The following is an 18,356-nucleotide window of genomic DNA, read 5'->3' on the forward strand; positions in this document are numbered from 1 at the left end:
CCCACACATCACCACAAGGCTTTCCAGTGTGCTTTGTCCTCACTCGCACACTTTCCGGGAAGTCTTCCCGAAAAGTGTGCGAGTGAGGACAAAGCACACTGGAAAGCCTTGTGGTGATGTGTGGGGGCAGTCAACAGTCCCTGTAAGTTGCCGAGGCGTATCAGATGGTATCAGAGTCTAGCCTCTCCCAGTACGGTGTGGTTCGAGGACGAACCAGACGGAAGCTGGTGGGCATGTGACACCCGGGCACTGACAAGGGCGGGGAGTGATCGTCGGTGCAAGAGGCATGGTGCAGGGGGCACGGACAAGAAGCGGCTCCTGGCAGGCTTCCAGTGGAAGGGGTACATGGACGAATCGAACATACACCGGAATGAGAGGGATCTAGAGACTGTATAGGTATGGGACTATACGGTTGAAGGATAGCTTAAAGGAATTGATTTGGCTACTCATATCACCAAAAATGCTTTTGCTTTTTGGTAGCCTAACCCATAAGAACTCCATGGTTAAGTGTGCTTATTCTGGAGAAATTCTGGGATGGGTGACATTCCGGTTGTGTTTAACATAACAATCATATTACAGTAAATAAATTTATCTTATTTTTAACTAACATTATATTTCTTATCCAAACATTAAGTAAAAATAGTATTATTTTTTTATAGTAAGAATTTCGTAGATAGTTTATTACTTTACTCAATTCATTAACCGTGATTACGTATTTTGACCCGTTAAACGTCCTTGGTCTCAAATACTAAAAGGAGCTAGAATAGTCGAGAGTAATCTGAAAATTTTGATTCTATGGTGTGACTTGAAAGTTGAAGGTATAACGAACCCATGTATTTGAAAGCTGAATGGAAATTGGAAGGTGGAATAGAAATTAGAAGAATAATGAGTCTCTTACACAGTTTTTGCCTCGTAAGTTGGAAACATAAGTAGATTAATTGCCAATTGAAATCGTCCAAACTTATCAACGACATTAACTATTAAATCAACCAGGAAAAATTTAGGTGTAAGTGAAAATTTTAACACATATATGTTAATTAACCTTTGATATCATTATAATATACGACTTTGTATCCGATTCAACTGTATAATAACATATTTTTTCTCTCACTTTTATTATATATTGTGATGGTATTTTTTTAGTAATATGAAACTTGCATTTTTTTTCCCTCAATGTAGTATTCAACATTTGTACAGAAAAGAAAAAAAAAAATATACTATAAGCTATACAATAAAAAGAATAAAATGCAAAATTATTTAATATAAATGACACGTGATGTTTTTACTTTTAGTTTAATTACATATTTTACTGTCTAATATTTGATTTTGTAACTTTATCACTTAAACTTTTCATATATCTTATAGTAATATTTTTTTTAGTGTACGTCGTAGTAATATAGTTTGGTTTGTAAATGAGTTTTCTAGGAGAAGCATGACTTCTCTAACTTTATTTTGTTTCTAGAGCAATATATTATGAGATAAGGGAGGTTAATTAAAGTTCATGACTATAATTAATGTTAAACAGCAAACTCCAAGTTATATACCTATAGATTATGTGAGGTGACATTTTGGATGTATTTTTTATTTTTTATGATTGTGAGCTTTGATGGATAAATACCCTTGAGGTTTGTGTTGGTATTAAACCATGCGAGTTGGAATTTTGATATTGAATTGAATCTCTTAGATTTATTATTAATAACGTGTTTTGTTACATTCGTAGATATATTTGTCAAATAAATAACGCTTATGTTGTTTGGACAATTCTTGCGATCGTATGGTCAGACATAAAATCGAACTTTCAACTCTCAAGAAAATTAGTCTTAATATTGAGCTATTAAAGACAAAGTATGATTATCACCCGTTGGTCTATAATTAGGTCGTTATTAATTTAAAACAAGTCTAATCCAAAATCTATAAATATAAGTTTGAGGTAAAAAAAATATGTAATTACATTTAATATTTGAACTGTCAAATTCAAACTACTTTGACATTCAAATATCTTTTACACAACAATTAAATCATTTAACCTGTCACACAAAGATTTAAAATTAACCTCAATCTTACTATCCAAAACAATTACATTAATCTTCTATTAGAAAGAAATTATTATATAACAAAATACTTATAAATTTAAACTCTATTTGACTTGGTATGCAATTGGGAGAACCTACCCAGTGTCTTTTTTCAGCTATGAGACAAATAAGCTTCAATCATAATATGCATGTGATCGCATTTAACGGATGCAATTTTATCATCATAAAAATCAACTAAAAGAAACCTTGTTTGATGAACTTTCGATAATGAATAGATTCCACAAATTTTGGGATCACCCAGTTATATTTCAAATCATCATAACCTCGTCTAAGTTTTAATACTTTTTAACAAATTATAATTTTCAAATAATTATATATTTATACTATATTTTTAGCTTAACAGATAATGCTGTAAATACCATTCATAATATTTATCTAAAAATATACTATTTTTAAAGAAAATACAACATTAAAATAAAATTATTGGGCAAAATATGTAACTATATCTCATTTATATTATCTTAATCTAAATATTTGTGTTACTTAATTATATATTAACATTCTTTACTTTTAACCTTTAAACTAGATATGGATAGAAACCAAGAAAAAAATTAAGAAAATATAAAATTTAAAACTTATGATTTTCTTTCAAAAAATAAAAATTCTTCTAGTATACTTATAGTTTTAGAAATCAAGATCAAATAAAATTTAAATATATTAACTTTTTCAAACTTTTGCCTTTTTTATGACAACCGTAACAAAAAATTTATACTGTAAAGCGAACAATATTTCGAATGCTTTGTTGAGATAAAATTGTAAGAAAGTTTTCAGACTGCAAAATAATAATATCATAAATGCGTGAATTGATTTTAACAATATTATTTTAATGGGCTTGGAATTAAAATATGTTTAGTAATTAACTCTAATTAGCTACAATTATTTCTTTAATAGTTTTTTCTATCCTTATATTTTGTTTAAAACTATTTAAAAAAAATTATTATTTATTAACTCTCATGATTTAGAAACGACAACACAAATTTGTCACTTTAAGAGAATTTTAGTTAATAATGAAACATATCTAACCAAAGTATTGGAGAAGGCTTTGTTGACGGTTTCATTTGGATTTCAGTAAAAGAAATCAATTTTCAAACCAAGTTATTGTCTTGGTTTTACTAAAAAATAATAAATACATAAATATGTTCGTTGAAAAAATATTTTATAGCTTGATTTGATTTGATTATAAATTTTATTTACCAAAACACAATAATAAATTCGCATTTTTTGGTTTTAAGCCATAGAGTTGTGTAATTTATGTATGAATATAAGAATAAGCCAAAATTATGAATATGATGATAGTTTTAAAAAATTATTTTAGTCCTTTTAATTAACAATTTTAGTATTTAAAAAATATTAATTTTACAGTAAAAAACAAAAAATCAATTAAGTTAAATCATAAAACATTAAATTAGTTTAATTTAAAAATTATGAAAAAAAACTACATTCAATCCTATATTTAATTTAAAAGACTCTGAAACAAATGGAATAACCAACACTTACATTACTCATAAATTCGGATAAACATTAACTACAATTTTTTTTGTCCACCATATAGGTTATTAATGGTAAAAATAGTAAGTAACTTCAAAGAACATACATATATAAATAAATATATTTTTTAAATCTTACTAAATTAAGTTTTTTAATGTATTTTTAATGCGACGTTTAAGTTTTTAAGACTATTTAACACGTATAAAAAATTTAATATGTAAAATTTTATTTTTAAAATTTTAAAATATAAGTATATATACAAAATTTAAAATAAAAGGAAATTTCAATTTATTTAACTCTTAAAAAATAGTGCAATAAAGTAATAGACAGGAAAAGAAGTAGGTTTATTTTGTTTATTTTGTTAATGATTAATTAGTTTGTGAAGTCAATTTGTCGATATTGCAAAAGTTTTTTAGAGTGATTAGATAGAAATGATGCAAAGTAGTTATTTAATCGCGAATTCAAAAGCATCTCCGCGTCCTCAACATTATTTTCATTGCTTCCTTTGAAGTCACAGAAACATTAAAATAATAATAATAATATGAACAAAAATAGAAAATAAAATTGAATGGATATGATTTTGGGTTTGACTTGGAAGTCTTGTGCGAAGACCAAGAGCAAAAATAGGTCTCTCCATCACATGTAAATGATCATGATCATGAGATGAAACACAGACACAAATACTCTTTAATCGTTTTTGTACTAACGATAATTAGAAAATATTTTTTTACAATATTTAAACATTATTTATATGTTATTTTATGATTGATTTATAACATAATTTATAATTATTATTAATGATTATAAAATATTTTTAAACTAATAAAAAATAACACGTAAATAATATTTAAGTTTAATAAAAAATATTATCTAAATATGATTTTTGTGCTAATACCTTTACCAAATCAAAGTCTTACAAATTTGTTGTGTCATCAAAAAGCAACTTCCCATGCTCTTTCCTCGAATTTTCTCAATTTTCTGCCTCTTTTTCTCCTTTTCCCAAAATGATAAATTTTCAGTTTGTCGCATGCAGGGCCCACAAAATTAAATAAATAAATATATAAATAAATCGACAGACAGTGCTTACGTGACTTTACTACGTAGTATAATATGTCTGAGAAATTACAAGTGGGAGCCAAAAACATGTGCTTTCGATCTGCTGCTTCTTTTTAATTACCAGAAGCTTACCAGTACGAATTCCATTTTTCAATAGGAAAGGAAATTTCGTAAGCTCGTCGATTCCAAAACCCATTCCCAATATGTTTTTTTCTCTACTGGATTAATTTAATGTCATTAGTGTGCTTTCCTTTTGTTTAAATCATGTTAAATAAAAATAAAAAAAATAAATCACGAAAATTCATTAATTTATTATCTTAAAATTTTAGATAAAAATTAATATGTAGTTGGATTTAGATTTTATTGATATTATATTTTCAAGAAACCTCCTCCTCTGCATAAATTCAACCATTATATCTTCTAATTGAATTTGATTGTGTTTTCTTTTCTATTTTAAGTTTTCTTATGGTTAATTAAGGTCGTATACTTTTAACAAAACGGGTAAATTTTGTTATTTTTTGCTGCAGTTTTCCTTTTGTACTATTTTCTGGTGCACCCAATAAATTTAGCAGTATCGTTGATTTTAGTATACGTTTTGAGTATTCTTTTAGTCGATATAGGGTATGAAATAATTTTAAAATTAGTAGTTTTATTGAAATGATTTTTTTATTTCCCAAATACTCGTAGATATACGTCAGTATTTCCATGATTACAGTCATGGGTCATCGTAGTGGATACACACAAGTTGCAACTGACATAAATAAAAAGTTTTGTATGCCAATGGCAGGTAGCTACTACCCGTTGTAATCCTTGCACGGGATCATTGCTTGAAAGGAGACATTTTTTTACATTGCGATATTTAAGTAAACTTCTTTTAAATACATTGCGATAGTTTTTTTTTTTTTTTTTTCTAAAGCCTATGTAAATTCTTATTTTAATTTTTGCATAAGTCAATTTTAATTTATAGAATAGTCTACTATTCCGGTTGTGCAGTCGTCTGGCTCCACCTACACAATTTCTTCCAAACGTCTGATCACTTCGTCCTTCCCAGTTGGTCGCTCGTTCCGTTTCCTTTTGATCAATGTAGGGTCTTCTTCTATCCCGTCCGACCGGATACCTGCTAAAGACACTCCAATGCTCAAGTCAATAAGTGGATAAAGGGTGGAGATAGAGAAAGTAAATACTAGGAGTAAATGAACATTCCATGTAACTAACCACCTCCTACCTTTGACCTCTTATTTATAGTTGTCATCATAGGCCTAGAATTAGTAAAGTTTTAATCATGGCCCAATAGCTGGTCCAACACTTCTCATTTCGTTTTACCTTAACTTAATCTTATCGCCTTTCTTCTCCTCTTGATCAATCACTTTAGGATGGATCTTTACCTTGATCCGTTGAGTCATCCTATACTTCTTCATGACCAGTCGTATTATCTGACCGTCCAGACCTTATTTTTTTTTCCACTTTTTTCTTGAAATTATTTATAGATAAATTTTCTATCTTAAATTCATTCGGTTTCAATCATGAAATGGAAGTTTATTTCGACATTTAAGTTAACATTTTAGTGAGTTTTAATGATGTTTACAAAAGATATAAATTAAACTCTTTACTTTGAAACGCTCATGTATTTTCATTATCTTTTAATTATATAGATCTTTGCGAGAGACTTAAGTCTTCTCTAATCTTAGTTTCAACATTGTTTAGTTGCAATGTTGTTGTTGATCATGCATTTAGTTAATTACTCTAAACATGGATGATAGATTTGCATATACTGAGTCAACTAACTTAATTGACTATAATATCTTATAAGACATAATTGGAATGTGTGGGATTGGTTTTATATTTGTGTTGAAATGATCTTATGTTTTAGTGATGTTAATGATCCATAACGTTGTTTATAATCATATAGTATATTAATTGTTCAAGTACAAGTAATGTATGATGAGTCTTATCAGAAAAAAAAAATCATGTTAAATTGTTCCTAAAATTGTACGGTGTACTAGTATCTAATTTGACAAAATGATGTTGGATGCCATCAAAACAATGAACTAAAACTAAAATGGTATATACTCATAATAATATATTTTAAAGAATAAGCAATATTTTGATTTTGATTCACGTAACCATGCTATCAATCAATTTTACAATAATATAAAAATAAGCAATAATATTTTAAACCCATTTTTGAAAGCTACAACTAGTAGAAATAATTTATTTATCCCATTTTAAGTTCTTAAAAATGCTATTTTGCAAAATGAAAAATTTGCAAAATTCGTAAAACCCGTATAACAGAATTAGACACATTACAAAATGATTATTTGTTTTAATAATTTATAATCTAATTCAAAATCAGATATTATTTATGAAATAGATAATCTAATTAAGAGTTAACATGATTTTCATTAATAATAAATTATGTTTTCATTACTACTTGTAAAGCTAACTGCTTCATAATTCTTTTGATTATTAACACGTGATAAAGTGTAAGATGTGATATAGTCTTATTTTCATTTAAAATATTGTTAAATTATATTTGAATTTTGTGAAAATAAAATTGTAATTTTAATATATATATATATATATATATATATATATATATATATATTATGCTGATTAATTATTATTTTTTAAATTATATATCTGACGTAATAAATAAATATTACATAATAAATTTTGAAATCTTACATGCAAAATATTAGTTTAAGACATAAAATTAAATAAACTTATTTGTAAAATGTAATTTCTAGAAATGTTTGCATTTTTAAGAAAGTTAATTAGAAATCATAATGAATTAAAAGTTATGAGAAAAAAATAAATAACAACTATACAAATTCGAGTTAATGTTTTTTTAACTATAACTTACTCTTCCATATAAATAATATAAGAAAATTAGTATGGGAAAAGGTTTATAATAATTATCAAAGTGTCTCAACACACTTTACTATTATGCATCAAACTGACAGCTAGCTTGTTTTAAATTTGATCCGTATATAGTTTTAGGGTTAAATATGTTTTTAGTTCCTATATTTTGGGGCGATTTTGGTTTTAGTCCCTCTTTCAAAGTAAGGTACAATTTAGTCCTTCAATTTTAGAAAACTCTGGTTTTAGTAATTTTTACCAAAATTTTTTAACTTTATTTGCTATTTCAAACGCGTGTCAAACAGTGTAAACAATCCAAATGCTATAATGAAACGTGTTTGAAATAGCAAATAAAGTTAAAAAAATTTGGTAAAAATGACTAAAACCAAAGTTTTCTAAAATTGAAGGATTAAATTGTACCTTACTTTAAAAGAGGGACTAAAACCAAAATCGCCACAAAGTATAGAAACTAAAAACATATTTAACCCATAGTTTTATAACTATACATTAAACTTTATTCCATTCTTTGGGTAAGTTTAATTATATATATAGTAGTAATTTTGTAATACGATCCAACCAATAATGTGTCTTTCATTAATAACTTTAGACTAAATGAATCTAATTAAAACAAGTAAGAGATTATAATGACAAATATTTAAAAGAGAAAGGAAATATTATTTAAAATAAAAATATAGTTAAAAAACATTATTGTTGTCAACTTAAATGGTTATTTTTTTAATCTTGACTATTATGATAATTTGGTTACATAAATTATAAATAAAGAAGGGAAAAGTTACAGTATTAAGGTTTGAACCAAGGAATTTTATGTGATTAACCTCTAATTCAAATCTTAGGAATAATATAACTCTTAAGCGATATTATTAAAAAGGTTATTGATCTGTTCTCTTAAAGTGAATGGATATGTAGAATCAGAAAAAAAATTATATTTTTTATTAAGTTTCGAGAAATTTTAATGCAAATAAACGATAAAGGCAGTTTTGTTTGAACTATTCCTATAATTGAGACAATATATCCAAAGCTATGAATGAGGCGCAAATTGAGCTAACCAGCTACGTGCATAATAAAGATAAATGCGATAGCAGTGGAAAATTATGATAATCTTATAATTATAATATCAACTACAAATTATTTTAACTTGCAAGCAGTTGAATTAAATCAAAAAAATTGTTGAAAACATTAAATAAAATGATTTATTATTAGTTTAATATTCTAATTTATGGTTTTTCTTATTTAATGGATATTACAATGTATCTCGACTTTTGATGAAACGGGATTACTTTTTAAAGTTGTTACAAAAATTTATAACTTGGAAATTGGAAAAGCTTGATTTGGTTATATTATTATCAAGCAAAATTTTGATTATTTGCAAGTTGTTGCATGACAAAATAGATAATGATAATTAGACAACATTTTTTGATAATATTTGAATATTATTTATGTGTTATTATGTGATTGATCTAAAATTACTTCATAATCAATAATAATAATTATAATTACCACCATGGACCAATCACAGCAGAATGATTCATGGATGATATTCAAATGTTGTCAAAAAAATATTGTGTAAATATAATTATCCATATTGACTTTGGGGTTAAAAAAAGGGAAAGTGATTTCATTTTCTATGTAGTTTTTGTGTGGAAATAATATTTTTCACTATTCTATTACTTTACTATTATGAGAATGGGGGAATGAAAATGTTCAAAATTTGTAGCTTTTTCTTTTAGATTTAATCGTTCACTTTATAGAGTTTACTTTTATTTTCTTAAAATAATTAATGTGACTGTTGTTATTATGGTTATTTGAATTTTTCAGTTATGAGAAATTATAATAGATTTTTAGATTCAATTATTTTTACTTTAGTTATTTTCAAATTAAAAAGTTTATGTATATAAATTGGATTAAATAAAAAAAAATATAAATAATATTGTTTTAAATTTTTTCATACTGAAAATTTTCATTATTTAATATAGTAAAGATAATATGCTAATTAGATTAAAATGAATACTAATAAGGAGTTGTCATAGTTTAGTTAGATGTGTTGATATTTTTAAAAGAAGTTGAAGTAATATATGTGAGTAATTTTTCAATTTTTTAAAGATATAAATTTTTATTTGTTAAATTTATGAGAATAATTCATGTTTTTTAACATATTTGAAAGTAGGGTTTTTATAAGAGATTTTGGTTGAAGAGTGATTTTATGACTTCTTAAAATAACAAGTGTTTTAAAGAAAAATAAAGTTAATGTTAGTCTTTTTATAAACATACTATTTTTAAAGTTTTTTATATTTTCTTCAGAAAAATAATTGTGATGAAAACTCAATTAATTTCACTCTTATTTATAAACACTTGTATAAGTAATTTAATATTTTAACTCTATATATTTACTATATTTTTTTATAGTACATACATTTTTGTGAAAAATAAACTTTATCACAACTTTAACGTAGTCCATATACGTTGTATTTATTTGTTTTATTTTTTTATTTTAATATTTTTTTACGAAATAACAAAACCTAACGAGGTATCCAAATTTATTATAATTTCGAAGATCACCTTATTTTAAAATATTCTAACCCTAAGATGGATGGTAAATGTAAAAAAATAATTAGAACAAATTTAAGATTTTTAAGTGGTCGAGATTATATACACACACGACTGCAGAATATTTTTGGAGCGTCCCATCCAAACGCCTTTTCTTATTTACAAACATTTAAGTCAAAAAAGACAAAAAAAGTAAAATAATAAATCATTCATATCTTATAACTTTTTTTTTTAATATATTTATACTATTATGAATTGTTTTAATCAAGATGTAAGTAATATTTTATTTTATTTTTTGTTTTCTTACAGATCATCAGCTAAAAAACGAATAATAATATACGAAGTATAATGTCCAAATTTCTTCGTTCGCTTTATATTATCATAATTTACGATGAAATAATTTATCATATTTTTATGTCACTTTCCACATTGCTGCAACAAAACAAGAGTTGACTGACTCGTTGACTCTCTTTATCTAGCGCTAAAACAAATCCACACTTGTCTGTATTTTCTAAGAAATAAATGAAAAATAATAATAATAACAAAGATTAATTAATAAACAATCATCAAAATCTAATGATCCAATTTTCGATATTAAATTCAAATTTAATCTTTCACACTTTCTCACTAAAACCTCCAGCAAAATAAAAAGTAAAAAACATACAAAAAGAGATAATTTACTTAAAAAATACTCAAAGAATGAGAAATCTATAATTCCCATTTCCCATTCTATGTAGGAAAGAAGGAAGAAGAAAAAATATAGGAAAAAAAATTATGATTCTACTTTTCATTCTGAATATATGAAAACGATTGGAAAATTCTCCTACAACACCCCTAATGTACTAAGATCACCCACCTTATATTATAACTTTCAGCTAAGCTAACGAAAGCCCACCTTTAAGTTCAAATCCAGAATTACTAGCTACACCCCATACGAAACATATACTAAATATTTCTAAGACTATCCTAGTTTAAATTTTTATTATCACTTAGAATTTTAATTCACATATACGTAATATTTTTCCACATAAAAATTATTTCTTACTAAGTACAAACTTAAATTAAGTTGAAGTTTAAGTATGAACCAAGACACTAATTAAGACATATTATCATGAATTATATCCTCGTATATATAAAAACAAGGAAAACATAATTTCAACGGCCTTTAACAACTATTAAAGAGTTCTTGTTGCGAACTAGTACGAGAAAACATTTTGCCATTAAAACACCTTCTTCTAATAGTGAAGGAAGCGCTCCAATCACGCTTTATAAGCTGTAAAGTGTTGTTATAATTATCCTTCTTTCACATAAATTGGTCAAGAAACATTAAATATGCTATATTAATTACGATAGATCTACACCCAAAATATTAAATAACACCCAAATAATTCTTAGGATAATGATATTTAGACAACATTTTTTTGACAACATTTAAACATTGATTATGTGTTAATTTGTAATTGGTCAAAAATTACTCTACAATAATGTTTATTATTATGGAGTAATTTTTTATCAATCACAAATTGACACGTAATCAATGTTCAAATGTTGTTAAAAATGTTATCTAAATATCATTATCCTAATTCTTATAAACAATATATATATAAATATATATATATATATATATATATATATATATATATAATTATTACTGTATTATATTATTGTTTGGTCATTTATTAATCAGATCATTGTTTGACATAGAAGTAAATCGATTAATTATGAATTAGGACAGTTAACTTTAATATTGATTAATATAAAAATAAATTATGATTATCCTAATTAGATCGTGATTATGTTAATATTAATAAAAAGTTCACTCTAAAACTAAAAATACAAATTTAAAATAAAAAGAATTATAATAAGTATTTACTATACTATTAATTTTTGAATTGTCAAATTATCTTTTGCTAATATTCTCTCCCCCGTTTGAATAAATAACTAAATTAAAAACTTGAACTTCCAAAAAATTTTCGAATCTCACCAGAATTTTAGACCAATTAATTTGAAACAAATTGTGTTATGATGTAAGTGAAAACAAAAAAAAAAAGTAAAAGAAAATTGATTGATAATGATAAGACGTTTAAAAATACTCAACATCTGTCTATAATTACTTGGTAATTTATTCTATATTCAATTTTATACTCTAATGTGATTGAATAAATAGAAATATATATTTTAGAAACAAGCATCATAAAAAGAAATATAAAATTTATGTATAACCACATTTTATATGAAGAGAAAACACTATATTCATTCCACATACATGATAACTATTTATTTGTCAATGAAAAACTACATTGTTTTTTTTTTTTTATATATATATATATAAAATTTGTTATAAATATCAAAATGTCAAAAAAGTTCGTTTTCTTTTATAAAATCTCAAGATTACTAACGTAATTCACTTTAATATTTTTTTTTTATACATGGAATGCTTCTGATTTTTTTTAAATTTTTTTTGTCCTCAATATGTTTTTGTTGAAAAATAATAACAAGTAAATTTACGGTACACCAAAAGTTAAAGAAGAAAACAAAAATTTACAGGACAAGAATTGTAAAAATTTACTTTCCTACATAGATTTTTGGATTAGTTATGTGTATAAATTACAACGCGTTTTAAATATCTATGAAAACTAACTATGCACAACCAAATACAATATTAAGTTTATTAAGAGAAAATTGTGAGATGGTGATTTGATTTAAGGATAATGATATTTAGACAACAATTTTTTAACAACATTTGAACATTGATTATGTATCAATCTGTGATTGGTAAAAAATTACTCCACAATAATGTTTATGATTATTATTATTGATTGTGGAGTAATTTTTGACCAATTACAAATTGACACGTAATCAAAGTTCTAATGTTGTTAAAAAATTGTTGTCTAAATATATTATCCTTGATTTAAATACATTAAAAACTAGTTTTTAGTGAGAAAACTTTTGAGAAAATTTAGTGTGGATTATTAAGTTGAATTGAGAAAGATAACAAATATATAAAAAATTATAAACTTAATATTTTGAATTAAAGTTGGTTGTGAGTTAAAGGCTGCATTAAATTTTGATGTGAGTTTGATTAATCTTTTGAGTGTGAGAGGTAAGTACAATAAATTGATTTTTTTAAATTTTATTATTTATGGGAGAATCTATATTTTGTAGTAATGATAATTTTTTTCTTTTTATCTATTTTTTTCATGATTATTAAATAATAATTTACTTTAATTTATTAAAACAAAATAATTTAATTCAATTAATTTTCAATTCAGTGGAATTTTTAGAGTTCAATTAATTTTACTCACTCTTGATGAGTCTTATGAAATTGAATGCACCTGACTATGGTACGGCCCACGTTATCTGTACCCGTTTTTCTCTCTTCGCACTCCCATTTTTAATATCTCACGCTGATTCCACAAGAGTTGTTGTTTTGTACAAAATTCTACAACTAGTATTGAAACTGAATAAATGAAAACCAGAAAACAGAAAACAGTGTGCAATAAATCAATCCTCTGAACTACACATCTCTCGATTTTATATAAAAACGTTACCAGAACTTATTTAAGAAGGAAAAAATATGAAAATGACAGAATTTGAAAGGTAACTTAGAACAATTATGTTTTTACTCAGGTGATTTTTGTTTCCAAATTTATACATGGATAGCTAGTAGTATGGTAGTTTTGTGTCCAATTCTGTCACTGATTTTCCTATATGAATACCTCTGATGCTCATCTAAAAGATGCTGTCAAAATGTAAATCGTATATTCCAAAAGAATGCAACTTACAACAAGAACACAAGAAAGAATAGAAAGTGAAGAAGTAGAGAGAAATAAGAATGTTCTAAAATTTTTATTGAATTAAGCTACTCCATGATTTCTAAGTATGATAATTTGGTCTGTGAAACTAGACTTAGAGTATGTGTGTATGTGTAGGTAGGTTATATAGAGTTGCAATGAATCATGACCAGGTGGAATCATCACAAGGGAAGCAACCCTCTTGTGCAATGTCTGTAATCTGAACCCCAGAATCATATATCACACCAGTTTTCCAATCAGCAGGTAGAACCTTCTTTGCCCAAATCCACTTCCCATCATACCCTGCTGTTACCACCAAACGAAACTGCAATGCACCTTTTGGTACCCTACTTGTGTCCCACACTGCACCGTGGTTTCTGCTCATGAAGCTCCAATTCGCAGACCCCACCTAATAATCAAAATTTCAACCAACGTTAACAAAACCTTATTCATTCAAAAAACAAAATACTGATAATGTTTTCTGTCTGACAACACACCTGAGCCACATCAACGCCTACAATCTCTGTTTGACCTCCTTGGTACACAAATTTTACTGCTAAATAATCTGGCTTCTTGCTCGATTCTTCCACACGGACCGCCAAATTCTGATTTTTGTAAACACAAGGTACTCTGCTCCATCAAACACCCACCAAGAAAAAGTCAGCATTCTTTCAAACCTCGTCTTATCTAATCACTTCCACATGGCTAAAGCCAAGTAATAGATTAAGATTGACATTGGGTCATAGATTAAGATTATTGTACATAAAAAAAGACATTAGACCGTTACTGTCATTACAGTGGCACATGATTGAGGTAGGGATTCACAATATTAAAAGGTTGGTCCACCATGGTTGTTCTGTATAGGTGGTGGGTGGGCCGGTAGGTGGGGAGTGGGGACAGGGCAAAACCGCTGGCAAAGCAAGAGAAAAGGAAAAGAAGAACAAAGGGAAAAGGATAAAACTTTATCTAAAACTGAACTGATTTAAGCCCACCTTTTGTATTCAATGTCAACAATGCCAAGTTTCAATATTTCTTCGCCCTTGCCCTTCTGAGCCATGCCTGAGAAAGCTCTGCTGCTGAGCACAAAGTCAGTTTGATTGTTGCGATTAAGATCAGTCAGCACCACTGTAGTACCCAGTTTGCTGCAAACACTTGGGTTCTTGCATCTTATCTGTATTAACATGCCATCCATTGATTACAAAACAAAAATGTTAATCACTTACATTACATTAGTGAGGACAGTGATAATAATAGTAGTAATTAACATGCCATGGTGCTTCTGATTTGCATACAAACCTGAAAGCAGCCACCACAACCGGCTCCATCTTTGAAGAGAGAGGCCACACCAGCTGCAAGGTTTCCACCACTTAAGTCCAGTGCCTGAGACCCATACCCACATGCCCCAGCTGATTCATACACAAAATTCACATAAGATCATTCTATTTGGCCTGGTTAGAGATGAAAATCGAAGGCAATTACAACACTGATGAATAGATGAATGTGGTTACATGAAAGAACAGAAGCTTTGGAGAAATAGGAAGCCTTGGACTGATGCAGGCAGCGATCGCAGGCAGTGGCAGAAGAAGCGAGAAGGGAGAGGAGAAAGAGAAGAAGGAAAGCCATGTATGAGTGTGTTACAGTATGCAATGAGTTGGATTTTTGATTGTTCTGAGATGACTCAGTAAGTTGAAGAGGTTGGTTGAGAAAGGAAGGGGAAGAAGGTAGGTATTATATATAATGGATATATATAGGGAAAGTTTGAGAGGAATACTGATAAATTGGTCACACACGTCAGATTTTTCAAAAGGGCTTTGTAACTGATAAGAATGAATCTGTTTGAAAGATGAACACTTTATATAAGAAAAAAATTAATTAAAATTGAATATTATAGAAAAATAATAAATTTATTGAATTGAAAATAGAATTATATACAGATTGAAGTCATGTTTGGTAATGAGAAAAAGGGTAGACGCACTTAGTTAACGCGGCAGCAGAAAAAAGTAAATGGGGCCACTTTCTGACAGCACTCACCGACTCTGCATATCTCTATGCGCCAATACCAAACAGCTGTTGTTGGTGACTGCTACGACGTGTTCTTCTGTTTCTTTTTAACTGTTACGAGGTATCATGATGTTTTTTCACACTTCCGGAACTTCCTTTCCCCACCCCACTACAGAATTTCCGCGGTTTTCTTTTACTGTCTTCTCTGATTACACTGATTTTCATAAATTAATCAGTGTTTTGTAATTAATTGATTGAAGGTTACGAATAATATGCAAATTAATGGACGATAGGCTACGGATTAGATGCAAATTAATGGATGCTGTGTTACACTTAATAACACATTAGAGGCTGATCACAAAAAAAATAGTAAATTAGTAAAGAATCAAAATTCTTGCTTTCCTTTTAGTGTGGGACAACTCGACTAAGTTTGGAAGATTCAACATAAAAGATAATGCTTTATTTAATTTAGACTTAATTAATGTTTATCTCTCTCGTAAATTTTTAAGTAATTTTAATTAAAAAAAAATGTATTAATTAATTGCATCATTCAATTAAATAAATGGTTTAATCAATTAACTGACTAATTATTTAGTTTTGTAACCTAAATGGTCATAGTCAATGGCTTATTAATCACACATTGTGAAGGGAGAAACAAGACCTGGGTGGCTACATAGTTTATTACAGCTGTCCATCACTGAGAGGTGAGAACGAAGATATATATTAGCAGATATTCATTATATATATATATATATATATATATATATATATATATATATATATATATATATATATTATATATATATATATATATATATATATATATATATATATATATATATATATATATATATTATAAAGGTAATATAATTATAAAAAAATTAAATTTTTATATTTATTAGAAAAAATTATCAAATGAGGAAATGACAGAAAACGAGGTAACGTGGCATGCTGTTTCTGTTTTTGAAAAGGTTTCCGCGTAGAGCGTTCGGAAAGACAAAAAGAAAGGAAGGTTTTAAGAAGGTAGTGATGGGAAATGATTGTTGTTGTGTTGTTGATGAGTAGGAATTTAGGAACAAAGTTTACAACTCACATCCCATTTGGCAAATAAAAAAAATTAATAATATTTAGATAATATTTTTTTAAGAATATTTAAACATTATTTATATTTTATTTTGTGATTGATCCACAGTAATATTTATGATTATTATTATTGATTGTGAAATTAAACACAAAATAATACGATGTTCAAATATTGTCAAAAAAATATTGTTTAAAATATTATTATCCATAAGAAAAAGAATAGAACCAAAGTTGATAATGTTTCTTATTCGGTCTATTTTCTTCCAAATATACTTGAGAAAGTATATATATAATGTGCCTACTAAATCACTTCCTAACTTTTTTTGGCTTTTTGTTCTTCAATAACATTTTCACCTAATCACCATCCTTATTCATTTTCACAAATTTTCACCATCTCTTCTTTTTAGGGGGTAAATGCCAAATTAGTGAAAGAAATTAGACCGAACAGGAAAATAAAAACTATAATTAGGCAAGAGATACCATCATTTTAAGGTACAAAACCTATTCAAATAAAAGGTGAAGACATTAAACCTATTAAGTTTAAGATAAATGTATCGTATTTATGTGAATTTGGACTTTATTTTATAAATGATTTTGTAGAATAAAATGTTATGGAAGAGAATTTTAAATTTGATTTCATCTTATAAAATTAATATTTAATATGAAAAATTTTCGTATTTTTATATTATAAATTTATTTTATTTGAAAAACTTTTAACACATTTTTCTTACTTCTAAGACATACATTTTTTAAGTTTGGACTAATCAATAATAATTTTTTTTTTCTACGTCAATTTGTTGATACAATTGGTATTTTTTTTTTATCTTTTAACACTTATTTGTCTTGATAAAATAATCTTACACATATCCTTATTATTCAGATGTATATGCTCCAAATATAATTAAAATAACTTATAAGTAATTTATTATTAAAAAATAATTAAAATTTATTAAATCAATTAAATATATTCTCTCAACACTTATGATTGACCACACAACTAAAAATAACCCAATTAAAGTTGAAGTTGAAACATCATATTGTTGGGCCTTATAAGTTATTATGTAAAACATAATAGTTCAAAATCCGTTTTTATTTTTATATCTCAGTAATTACTTCCTAAAGGTTGAAACGTCATTTGTAGATAAAACATCTATTTAATATATTGTCTTTTTAACTAATTTCTCATTACTGAGATATCAAATATTCATAACACGAACAAACAAAAAATATCTATTAGTGCTTCAGAAATTAAGCTTTCTTACTTCCTTTGTTCTTCTATATTAAAACAATTGGCATATATTAGAATCTAAAATTAAATGGAATATAAGTGTAATAATTTATCTTTACATCAACCCACTAAGTAAGAGTTTCAATTATCTTGGAAAAATGTGGTTGTGTTTTTTTTCTTTTATATATT

At 26.6% G+C, this 18,356-nt stretch overlaps 1 protein-coding gene across 1 annotated transcript; it reads right to left on the reverse strand.

The window, feature by feature from the left end:
* Positions 1 to 13,801: 13,801 nt before the first annotated feature.
* Positions 13,802 to 15,675, reverse strand: LOC106756507 (expansin-like A2). Its single transcript, XM_014638968.2, has 5 exons — positions 15,364 to 15,675; positions 15,152 to 15,261; positions 14,848 to 15,026; positions 14,353 to 14,485; positions 13,802 to 14,264 (listed from the first exon to the last, which is right to left on the reverse strand). Exons 1-5 carry the CDS (start codon positions 15,476 to 15,478, stop codon positions 14,019 to 14,021), a joined length of 783 nt encoding a protein of 260 aa, XP_014494454.1. The 5' UTR covers positions 15,479 to 15,675; the 3' UTR covers positions 13,802 to 14,018.
* Between the last annotated feature and the right edge of the window lie 2,681 nt (positions 15,676 to 18,356).

This window comes from Vigna radiata, chromosome 2, assembly GCF_000741045.1.
Source record: "Vigna radiata var. radiata cultivar VC1973A chromosome 2, Vradiata_ver6, whole genome shotgun sequence".
Lineage (NCBI taxonomy): Eukaryota > Viridiplantae > Streptophyta > Magnoliopsida > Fabales > Fabaceae > Vigna > Vigna radiata.